Raw genomic sequence first — 12,825 nt, 5'->3', positions numbered from 1 at the left:
AGAGAAACGTAGCTAAATTTGCAGAGCAACAAGGTTGGTAGAATAGTATGTTGAGCAGAAGATTTGAGGAGTTTACAGATGGATATAGATAGACTGTGGGAGTGAGCAAAAATCTAGAAGATGGAGCATTAAGTGGGAAAATGTAAAGTTGGTCACTTGGCAGAAAGACTGAAAATAGTAGAGCATTTCTTAAATAGGGAATGACTGTGAAAATCCAAGGTGCAGAGGGATTTATAAGCTGTAGCTATGAAAGGTTTGCATGCAGTTACAGAATGCAAGCAGGAGGCTAATGTGATGCTATCCTTTGATATGAGAGTAAATTAATATGAAATGAAGAATGTTATGCTTCAGTTACACAGGGTATTGGTGAGACTACGTTGAAAACCTGGCACTATTTTACTCTGAGATAACAAGGTGTAAAGCTAGATGAACACAGCAGGCCGAGCAGCATCAGAGGAGCAGGAAGGCGGATGTTTTGGGCCTAGACCCTTCATCAGAAATGTTTTACTCTAATTGTTTAAGAAAGGCTACAAATGGGGGTGGTTCAGAGGAAATTAATTGCTTTAATAGTTGGAATGATGGGTTGTATTATGACGGTGGATAGGACAGATTGGGTTTATTGGAGTTCAGAAGAGTGAAGGATAACTTATTGAAGACTATAAAAATTCTGAATGGCCTTGACAAGGTGTGTGTGGAAAGCACTTTGCCTCCTGTCAGTGAGTACAGAACAAGGGAACAGAGTTTTAATACTGGGCTCGCCCCTTTAGGATAAAGATGATAAAAATAGTTTTCAGAGAGTTGTACAACTTTGAAACTCTCTACCTCAGAGGGCAGTGGAAGTGAGGTCATTAAATATTCTTTAAGACAGAGGTGGAAAGATTCTTGTTAGGGAGGGGAATCAAAGGTTATGGGGGCACAGGGGAATACGGAATTATAAACAGATCAGGCTTGATCTTCTTGAACGGTGGAGCAGTCTTGTGGGGCTGAATGGTTTGTTTCTGATTCTATTTTATAATGCTCATACTCCTCAAGATTAGGGGTCCGGAGCAAATGAATCCAAGGACAACATGGAAATTTTCACCTACAAGGAGTTGGCATGATTTTTATTGTTATTTTGAAACATACACCATTTGATTTTCATGGAAAATTTGAGAAAGTCGAGAAGCACCAGACTTGCCCTGCTCCTGCAATTGTTTATGGTCACTAAGGGTCCTTTCCATGCAAGATGACCAATAAAAGAGGCTCTGTGTTTCAGTACTTATTTTAATTTATGACTACAAGCTTTGGGACAAGAGGACTGCATTCTGTCAACTTTTCATAGAGGTGTCAGCTAAAGTTAAAGAAGGATAACTGAACTTCAATACCTATTGCGACCAAAGAAATCCTTATAAAGTTACACCAAGGAGATTGGTCACATGGATTCTGCCACAGTATCACTGCCTATCTAGCTAGGCAGGTAAGAATACACATGCATGTACCTCAATAGGAAAGGGAACAAAAGCAAAATTAGTGCACTCCAGGCAGATCTCACCTCAGCCTGTAAGCTCTCCAGACGCGCTACGTGTTGGTTTGTTGAGGTGTTTTTCTCCCGAAACTCATCACGGAGATTGTGAACTTGCATTGAGAGCTGCTGCTCTATCTCCGCTGCCTAGGCAAAAAAAAGAGAAAAAGAAATGGAGATATGGGACAAAATTGCACATTACAAATGTATGACTTGTCAAAGGATGGTACAGTGCCAGTCTGCACCTGGAGAGTTTTACAAGCACCGAGTTAACAGTGTAGTGCATTAGAGTTCAGTTAGAAGATTCTGTAGACTGTGTTGTATTAAGCATAGAAGAAGCATCATTATTCGAAGATAGCTTTTGTTTTTTAGTTTGGCGAGGTTTGCAGATGTCTTGGCTGAAACTGGATTGTGAAACAGTTGCTCCTGAAAGGAGATAGCACAGGATTGTTAAGAAATTGCTTACATCAGTGGAGGCAGTTTAGAACAAAAGTTCCAAACCAGAAGTGTTCAGTTAAACCGTGAAGGGGTTTTTTGAAGCTGAGGAAGTCTAATCACAGTAGGGACAGCACGGTGGCTCAGGGGTTAGCACTGCCACCTCACAGCACCAGGAACACGAGTTCGATTCCACCCTTGGGCAACTGTCTGTGTGCAGTTTGCATGTTCTCCCAGCATATACATGGATTTCTTCTGGGTGCTCTGGTTTCCTCCCATAGTCCGAAGAACTGCAGGCTAGATGGATTTGCCATGCTAAGTTGTCCGTAGTGTTCAAGGATGTGTAGATTAGGTGGGTTGTAGAGGAAATTGGTCTGAGTGGAACGCATTGAGGTTTGGTGTGGACTTGTTGGGCTGAAGGGCCTGTGTCCACACTGTAGGGATTCTATAATGAGTAATGCGGAGAGACTCAATAAGGGTAACACTGTTGATGGGGTTCAATGTACTTACAGATGATACTGAAAATAACAAATGCTGGAGATCACAGTGGGTCAGACAGCATCCATGGAGAGAGAGCAAGCTAAAGTTTCAAATCTAGATGACTCTTCACCAGAGCTGAAGTTTAGTGTGGAGGGGATAGCATTTGTTATAGTTATTGAGGGCAGGTAGATGTGGGATGTGGATGGTGGATGTAGAGCATAGGGTGCTGGTGGAGAAAATATATTATAGTTCAGATTAAGTGATCAGAATATGAGAATGACAGAACAATAGTGTGTCATAGTGCCAGACAGGAAAGAGCAGACAGTCCCACTGGGATGGGGGAAGGGAGAAGGGAGAGAGGGCTTGATAACAGAATGTAACAAGTAAAACTAGAAGGAAGGGAAGAAATGGGAGTTGGTTTACAATTTGAAGGTGTTGAACTTAATACAAATCCAGAAACCTGTATAATGCCAAGTCTGAGGATGAGCTGTTGTTCCATCAGTTTGCCCTGTGATTCACTAGAACACGACAGCGTACTGAGGACAGATAACATGGACATGTGAGCAGGATGCTGTGTAAAAATGACCAGCTACAGGAAGGTCGGGATCCTGTTTGCTCACAGACTGGAGGTGTTCCACAAAGCGATCATCCAGTCCGTGTTTGATTTCTCCAATGTAAAGTAGGCCACGTTGGGTGCAGTGAACACAATACACAAAAGATTGAAGCAGGTACAGGTGAAATGTTACTTCACCTGGAAAGACTGATTAGGGCCTTGGATGGTGAGCAGGGAGGTGGGGGGGGGGGGGGGGAGCAGGGGGAGAAGGGGCAGGTGTTGCACCTTGTGCGGTTACATGGGATGATGGAGTGGTGTTGTTGGCCGTGGAATGGGACTAGGGTGTCCTGGACGGAACAATCCCTGCAAAATGCAGACAGGGGAATGACGGGAAAGATGTGTTTGGTGGTGGCGTTCTGCTGGAGTTGTCTGAAATGGTGGGAGAATGATCCTTTGAACGTGGAGGCTGGCAGGAAGAAAAGTGAGCACAAAGGGAGCCCAATCACACTGTTGACAGATTGACAGGAAGGGGTAAGGGCAGAAGCATGGGTGATAAAGTGTAGAGCTGGATGAACCCAGCAGGCCAAGCAGCATCAGAGGAGCAGGAAGGCTGATTTTTTAGACCTAGACCCTTCTTCAGAAAATGAAGATTTTCTGAAGAAGAGTCTAGGCCCGAAATGCCAGCCTTCCTGCTTGGCCTGCTGTGTTCATCCAGCACTACACCTTGTTACCTCAGATTCTTCAGCATCTGCAGTTCTTATTATCTCTCAAGAATAAGAGAGAATAGATTTAAAGAGATGTTCAAAAGATGCAAGGGTGATAGGGGAAAAAAAACTTTTTCACACAGCAAGGAGCTAAGGAGTAGTGGGGGCAGGGTCAGTTGAAATATTCAAGGAGGATACTGGATGATTATTTGGATAGAAATGATGCGTAAGCATATGGGGAGAAAGCAGGAGATTAGCCCCAGGTAAAGAGGCTCATTTGAAGTGCTGGTACAGATACAATGGACCAAATGGCCTCCCCTCTGTTCTGTGATGAACGTGATTCTGTACGAAGATTCAAGGAAGAGACAAATCAGGTTCTGTGGAATTGAAGGCACAGTTGAGCCAACCCCTGTGTTGGGACTTCTCTCTGGTGTTTGAGTACTGTAATGGATTGCTTTTGGGATTAACGGGATTATTGCCTACCCAGTCTTTAAACTGGTGTGAAATTAAAAATTTTGGTTCTTCTATTTTTTTTGGCATTATAAACTTCTGTTTTATTGTTAAAACCAAATCTGCAGCATTTATGTACTTGTATTTCATTGCAAGACCAACTTATTAAAACCAAAAAAACAGAAACAAAGCATGATCTATCAAGCCAGATTTCAGACTGTAATCCAATTTATCCATAATAACATCAGCTGGGATGATAACAAGCAGTGCTGCACATTGTGTAACCTGACAATTCCAACCATCGGTGGAAGCCTATTTTAGCATTTAGACAAGCACTTCTACCCCAAAACCTTTGGGCATGTGGCCACAGTATCTAACCTCTACCCCACCAACATGAGGCAGATTATCATGGAACTCCTCCCATTCATTTGGCATGAACAGCTATAGTAACATATAAACAGCTGGTCACTATCAAGCGGACAGCAATTTACTTGACTGTCACTTCTGTGACCGCAATACTCACTCTCATAAATGCCTGGATTAAGCAGTTGGTGGTAAATACTTCAGGATGACTAGAAACTACCCTAGGTTCACCATGTTGAAAGCAGGTCTGATGCACAGCAAGGAGAAAACTCAAGAGGGACATAGTGGCCACTAGAAGGCATTACCTAGATCTCTCATTCAGATATTCAAGGATCCCTGATAGTATCAGAGATAATGGGAACTGCAGATGCTGGAGATTCCAAGATAATAAAATGTGAGGCTGGATGAACACAGCAGGCCAAGCAGCATCTCAGGAGCACAAAAGCTGACGTTTCGGGCCTAGACCCTTCATCAGAGAGGGGGATGGGGGGAGGGAACTGGAATAAATAGGGAGAGAGGGGGAGGCGGACCGAAGATGGAGAGTAAAGAAGATAGGTGGAGAGGGTGTAGGTGGGGAGGTAGGGAGGGGATAGGTCAGTCCAGGGAAGACGGACAGGTCAAGGAGGTGGGATGAGGTTAGTAGGTAGCTGGGGGTGCGGCTTGGGGTGGGAGGAAGGGATGGGTGAGAGGAAGAACCGGTTAGGGAGGCAGAGACAGGTTGGACTGGTTTTGGGATGCAGTGGGTGGGGGGGGAAGAGCTGGGCTGGTTGTGTGGTGCAGTGGGGGGAGGGGATGAACTGGGCTGGTTTAGGGATGCAGTGGGGGAAGGGGAGATTTTGAAACTGGTGAAGTCCACATTGATACCATATGGCTGCAGGGTTCCCAGGCGGAATATGAGTTGCTGTTCCTGCAACCTTCGGGTGGCATCATTGTGGCAGTGCAGGAGGCCCATGATGGACATGTCATCAAGAGAATGGGAGGGGGAGTGGAAATGGTTTGCGACTGGGAGGTGCAGTTGTTTGTTGCGAACTGAGCGGAGGTGTTCTGCAAAGCGGTCCCCAAGCCTCCGCTTGGTTTCCCCAATGTAGAGAAAGCCGCACCGGGTACAGTGGATGCAGTATACCACATTGGCAGATGTGCAGGTGAACCTCTGCTTAATGTGGAATGTCATCTTGGGGCCTGGGATGGGGGTGAGGGAGGAGGTGTGGGGACAAGTGTAGCATTTCCTGCGGTTGCAGGGGAAGGTGCCGGGTGTGGTGGGGTTGGAGGGCAGTGTGGAGCGAACAAGGGAGTCACGGAGAGAGTGGTCTCTCCGGAAAGCAGACAGGGGTGGGGATGGAAAAATGTCTTGGGTGGTGGGGTCGGATTGTAAATGGCGGAAGTGTCGGAGGATAATGCGTTGTATCCGGAGGTTGGTAGGGTGGTGTGTGAGAACGAGGGGGATCCTCTTGGGGCGGTTGTGGCGGGGGCGGGGTGTGAGGGATGTGTCGCGGGAAATGCGGGAGACGCGGTCAAGGGCGTTCTCAATCACCGTGGGGGGAAAGTTGCGGTCCTTAAAGAACTTGGACATCTGGGATGTGCGGGAGTGGAATGTCTTATCGTGGGAGCAGATGCGGCGGAGGCGGAGGAATTGGGAATAGGGGATGGAATTTTTGCAGGAGGGTGGGTGGGAGGAGGTGTATTCTAGGTAGCTGTGGGAGTCGGTGGGCTTGAAATGGACATCAGTTACAAGCTGGTTGCCTGAGATGGAGACTGAGAGGTCCAGGAAGGTGAGGGATGTGCTGGAGATGGCCCAGGTGAACTGAAGGTTGGGGTGGAAGGTGTTGGTGAAGTGGATGAACTGTTCGAGCTCCCAAGATGACATTCCACATTAAGCAGAGGTTCACCTGCACATCTGCCAATGTGGTATACTGCATCCACTGTACCCGGTGCGGCTTTCTCTACATTGGGGAAACCAAGCGGAGGCTTGGGGACCGCTTTGCAGAACACCTCCGCTCAGTTCGCAACAAACAACTGCACCTCCCAGTCGCAAACCATTTCCACTCCCCCTCCCATTCTCTTGATGACATGTCCATCATGGGCCTCCTGCACTGCCACAATGATGCCACCCGAAGGTTGCAGGAACAGCAACTCATATTCCGCCTGGGAACCCTGCAGCCATATGGTATCAATGTGGACTTCACCAGTTTCAAAATCTCCCCTTCCCCCACTGCATCCCTAAACCAGCCCAGTTCATCCCCTCCCCCCACTGCACCACACAACCAGCCCAGCTCTTCCCCCCCCACCCACTGCATCCCAAAACCAGTCCAACCTGTCTCTGCCTCCCTAACCGGTTCTTCCTCTCACCCATCCCTTCCTCCCACCCCAAGCCGCACCCCCAGCTACCTACTAACCTCATCCCACCTCCTTGACCTGTCCGTCTTCCCTGGACTGACCTATCCCCTCCCTACCTCCCCACCTACACCCTCTCCACCTATCTTCTTTACTCTCCATCTTCGGTCCGCCTCCCCCTCTCTCCCTATTTATTCCAGTTCCCTCCCCCCATCCCCCTCTCTGATGAAGGGTCTAGGCCCGAAACGTCAGCTTTTGTGCTCCTGAGATGCTGCTTGGCCTGCTGTGTTCATCCAGCCTCACATTTTATTTTCAAGGATCCCTTTCTGCTTTAATGTGCCTGCAGAAAGATTGGTGCTATATTCAGTATTCCCCTCCTCCAGATAATGGTGTGGGAACAAGCCAACAAATAAGATTGAAGTGAAACTAGCAACATACCCAATGAAGAAAACTGTCTCTGAATGACTGCTATCTTGCAAAAACAGCGATTCAGGAAGGGAGGAATCAGGGGTACCATCTACAAGTCATCACTGCCAGAAACCTCACTGCAGCAGCTAGGTCAGTACTGTGGCTACATTTCCTGCAACTCATTGCAACTCCTACAGGCTGATATTTGCAAAAACAATGATTTCAAATGAAAATTGAATAAGCACTTGAAAGAAATAAACTTGTAGGGCTAAGGGGAACTGTTCAGGGAGTGATACTGACTGGATTGTTCCATGGGGATTGGCATAGATTCGATGCAACAAACAGCCCCCTCATGTGCCACAGAATTATTCATGACCCCAAGTGCTGACAGCTTGTCTAAACTATTTTGGTCTTACTTGTTTCTATTCTGGGGTTTTCTTACTTTCTGCTAGTGAATGGTCCATTTATTCCCAAAAAGGTGTATGGAAACAATTTTTTTAGCTGTTCCTTTGTTCAACAATGTGAGATATTTTCAAGAGAAACGGACTGGTTCAGTTCCATAGCGTTATCTGGGCTCTTGACAATTAAGGTCTGTCTATTCTAATCAGGCCAAGTCAATGCTCCATTTTAAAGACAATGTTTAGGATTAGTGGGAGCAGTGGTGAAGGGTATTTCCAAAAACTGTGTGTAATTAGGAGCGAGAAACACATTAATGATCAGATACTAGAGGGAATTTCCAGTGCAAAACGTTGCAGGAATAGATCAGCTCTTACTTCCGTGGGGTTTTCAGATGCTTTTGTGATCCCTCCCCCTGCAACCAAATGAAACTGAATAGTTACGTTGGGACACAAGGTTTGCTCTCCTTCAAAAATCCCTACCAGTATTCCACTCAGTTAAGTGGCAAATTCCAACAGGAAAGATCACTTGAGGGAATTTGCAACTGGGTAAACATGGAGGCAAAGAAGATGTAATATTAAGTAGATAATGGAAGTGTTAAAAACCAAAAGCAATCAATTGATTACCCAACAAGGGACACATCCATTGGGAAAGGCATGTGGTAATGGCTCTGGATTAATAATCCAAAGGCTCAGGAAGACACCCTAGGGTCCTGGGTTCAAGTCCCACTTGGGCAGCTACAGAAATTTAACTTTAATACATTTGGAATTGATAAGAAAGCTAGTCGTGGTATTGATGATGAAGAAAACATTGGCAATTGTAGTAAAATCCCATATCATTGAGAAAAGGAACCCTGACAACCTTATTGGTCTACAGGTAGCTCCAGACACACAGCAAGGTAACTTTCTAATGCCCTTTGACATGGCTCGATAAATTGTATTAATAAAAGATAGATACTGGCTGGAGTACCTGGCATCGAAAATTTCGAGTCCACCCTTGTTGACCCTGCAAAGTCTTGCTTCCAAACATCTGAGGGCCTGTGCCAAAACAGGGGGCCCTCTCCTACAATCTAGTCAAACGAGTTGGCACTGTCACTGGACATACAATACAGTCCCACGCACCACCATCCCTGGGTATTGTCCTGTCCCACCGGCAAGACAGACTCAGCAGCTGAAGTATACAGTTTAGAAGGTGTTCCTCTCAGGTCCAGACTCCGTGAAGAGTCATTGCATCGGTCAAACATGGAGCAGAAACCCTCCAGCATGTCCTAAATGCCACAACTGCTTGACTGGATCTGTGATAGGGGGTGAAGGAACTAACAAGATAGAATAATCAACATGATGGTGCCCTCATAAATCTACCCATCACAGATACACCTGTTCATGACAGTATTATTCAGAGTGATCTCCGCACGGTCCTTGTCGAGATGACAAAGTCCTTCTACCATGTTGTGTGGCTCCATCCTATGCTACATTGGTCAGACTTTAAACCAGTTTTACAACTCAAATCTACTACTATTGTGGTTCTCAAAATCCACAAGCAACTAAAGGGCATCTAGGGAGCTAAATCATGCCTTGTTGGAAATAAAAAGGAAGACTGTATTTTTTCTTAAACAAGTTACATTTGACGGCTTCATGTCCCAAAACACCTTCACATGCAATGGACTACTTTGGTGTTCAATCACCGTTGTTATGCTAACAAATTTAGCATCAGGACAAGATGAGTCTTCATTTAGCGTCAGATCTAAAAACAATACCTCCACCAATCCAGCTCTGCAGTGAAGTGCCAGCCCAGGCACTGTGTTTGATTTCAACAGTGAGGCTTGAACCCATGATCTCCTGACTGAGAAGTAAAAATGCTGTAAAGGTGACATTTGAAATTTAGCCCTTAACTTGACACAAATTAGGCTATATGTTCACAAGCTGAAACCTCAAAAAACAGAGGAGAGATTCCCAGTCATGTTGACCATTTCAAGGTTAAAATCTCTGAGGACAGATGAAATAGTACTTTGCACAGGATCTTAAAAACATGGCCTGAAGGATAAGGCAAAACTGAAATGGGAAAATTTCTTGGAAAAGTTTATAAAGATTGTGCATCTGTTCAACTTCAACACATTCTGTTCCTTCATTTAAATCACATCTTATCAACAGTACAATGAATTTCATTATACAACCAAATTCCATGATAATGGTGGCTCATCGTCCTTTGAATTTACTTACAACACAGGGTTTCCATGGCTACTAAAAGTGGTAAACCTTTATTTAAATGTGCATTTTGTTAATTAAAAAATTGAGTTGCCTTATTATCAAGCAATAACCAACTTCTGTGTGAGAACAGACTACCATGTCACGTGTATATATTAAGACTAGAAAAACAGAAGTTGCTGGAAAAGCTCAACAGGTCTGGCAGCATCTGTGAAGAAAAATGAGAGTTAACGTTTTGGGTCCGGTAATCCTTCCTCAGAACACATGGTAGTTAGGAACACGTTGGTTTAGGTGCAGAAGGTAACAAGTAAACAACAGGTGGAGATAGAGCCTAAAAAGAGAGAGAAGTGCAGTTGGATAGATAAAGGAGTTGATCATCTTCTGGCTAGGAGAGTGAATAGCTGTTAATTGGGGCTGTTAGTGGCTAACAATAAGTAGTATGAAATGGCCGTCTACATGAAAACAAGGCCAGTTGTGTGGGGTAGGGGGCTGGGACAGAGAGTTTAGGCTCTACAATTACTCAACTCTATATTGAGTCCAGAGGGCCACAGGGTCCCCATGTGGAAAGAGGGGTGTTGCTCTTCCAGCTTGCACTGAACTTTGCTGGAACAATGCAGCGAACCAAGTGGCCTGTTAAAGTGGAAGGCAACTGGAAGCTGAGGGTCTCATTTGCAGGAAAATCAGCACTTGACCTGCACTTGCCACTAAACACTCCCATGTTCTAGCCTCCTACCCCACATACTCCTTGTTATCATATTGTCTGTTATTACCATAAGACAAAGGAGTGGAAGTAAGGCCATTCGGCCCATCGAGTCCACTCCGCCATTTAATTATGGCTGATGGGCATTTCAACTCCACTTCCCTGCACACTCCCCATAGCCCTTAATTCTTTGTGAGATCAAGAATTTATCAGTCTCTGCCTTGAAGACATTTGACGTCCCAGCCTCTACTGCGCTCTGTGGCAATGAATTCCACAGGCCCACCACTCTCTGGCTGAAGAAATGTCTCCTCATTTCCGTGCTAAGTTGATCCCATCTAATTCTAAGGCTGTGCCCACAGGTCCTAGTCTCCCGACCGAACGGAAACAGCTTCCCAGCGTCCACCCTTTCTAAGCCATACATTATCTTGTAAGTTTCTATTAGATCTCCCATCAACCTTAAACCTACCATTCAGGGATCATCCGTGTGAATCCCTGCTGGACACGATCCAGTGCCAGAATGTCCTTCCTGAGGTGTGGGGCCCAAAATCGGACACAGTATTCTAAATGGGGCCTAACTAGAGCTTTATAAAGCCTCAGAAGCACATCACTGCTTTTATATTCCAACCCTCGAGATAAACGAAAACATTCGCTTTCTTAATCACGGACTCTACCTGCAAGTTAGCCTTTAGAGAATCCTGGACCAACACTCCCAGATCTTTTTGTGCTTCTGCTTTCTGAATTTTCTCACTGTTTAGAAAATAGTCCGTGCCTGTATTCTTTTTTCCAAAGTGCAAGACCTCGCATTTGCTCACGTTGAATTTTGTCAGCCATTTCCTGGACCACTATCCTAAACTGTCTAAATCTTTCTGCAGCCTCCCCACCTCCTCAGTATTACCTGCCTGTCCAACTATCTTCGTATCATTGGCAAACTTCGCCAGAACGCCCCCAGTGTCTTCATCCAGATCATTAATACTACCTGTTGTTAGTTACTAACAGTTCCCACTAATAGCTATTCAGCATCCCAGCCAGATCGTTATCAACTCCTTTATCTGTCCAACTGCTTCTCTCTCTCAGTTCTATCTCCATCTATCATTTATTTCTTACATCCTCCCCCACCCTATCTTCAACATATAAAGCAACATTTTCCTAGCTACCATCAGTTCTGAGAAAGGGTTGTTGAACGCAAAACATTACCTCTGATTTTTCTTCACAGATACTGCCAGTCCTCTTCCTTGCAATAATGAATGGAGCTGAATGGACAACCTGCAACATAATCCTGGGTAATCACAGCAGCACTTGTTATAGTTTATATCCTGTATCTTCACAGAATATCATGCAGAGATCAGAAAATCTCAGTGATAATGGGAACTTCAGATGCTGGAGCATCCAAGATAACAAAGTGTGAAGCTGGATGAACACAGCAGGCCAAGCAGCATCTCAGGAGCGCAAAAGCTGACGTTTCGTGCCTAGACCCTTCATCAGAGAAAATCTCATGTTTGATTTCAGTGTTCCTACATTCGATGCAATCTTACATAATAGCCAACATGCAGATCAGCGATTCACTGAATATATCCGCAAATTCAGACAAATCTGAAGTTGGGAATGAGTAAACCCTATTATAGAAGACAAGAAATTCTGTCAATTACACAGAAATGAACAAGATGTTTAAAATCAGTACCGTAAACTATGGTTATTTCTTTGACAAAATCAGTGCTCCCTCCCATGCACGGATGACTAAGAATTTCCAGACAAGCTGATAGTTCACCGGACAAACCCACCTCATTGTCAGCATATTGATCTTAGAAATGTTAAGGATTATAACGTTTCTCTTCCTCACAGAGTAGGTTTGTTTGATGATGTTTCTGTAACGTCATGATCTATTCTCATACTCCTCCTTTATTTTTATCCTTTGCTGAGGCATATCAAACATATGACCTATTATTGTCTGACACCGTCCTTAAATGGCTAGGCCTTACATGTGAATACAGAATCCAAAAACTGCATAAGCTGGTCTTCCCTAGACTCGAGGTATTAAAAAGTGGGTTATATTATCTGCGTTGTTTTCCCTGTTGAGATCAGTATCGTAACAAGCTGAACAAATCCTGTGATCCACAAGGGTTGTGTGCCTTTCAGCATTCTTACTACCATTCATATCTAGTTATTAGCTTGCAGTGTTTCAAGATAAACAACACCATGCTGTAGGATTAACGAGATGTTTCGAAACATTATACTCACTGGTTTAGTTACTCGCAGGTAAGGATCACCATTTTAGAAAGATTTTGTTATGCTGTGTTATTCTA

At 44.8% G+C, this 12,825-nt stretch overlaps 1 protein-coding gene across 1 annotated transcript in view; it reads right to left on the bottom strand.

Moving 5' to 3' along the window:
- Positions 1 to 12,825, bottom strand: part of LOC125464345 (BICD family-like cargo adapter 1) — a 102,901-nt gene that overhangs the window by 39,213 nt on the left and 50,863 nt on the right. The window contains 1 exon segment of the mRNA XM_048556667.2: positions 1,532 to 1,648. Coding sequence (XP_048412624.2) covers positions 1,532 to 1,648 — 117 coding nt within the window.

This window comes from Stegostoma tigrinum, chromosome 26 (assembly GCF_030684315.1).
Source record: "Stegostoma tigrinum isolate sSteTig4 chromosome 26, sSteTig4.hap1, whole genome shotgun sequence".
Lineage (NCBI taxonomy): Eukaryota > Metazoa > Chordata > Chondrichthyes > Orectolobiformes > Stegostomatidae > Stegostoma > Stegostoma tigrinum.
The sequence above is the reverse complement of the archived record's forward strand: the minus strand, read 5'-3'. Positions and strand labels throughout refer to the sequence as shown.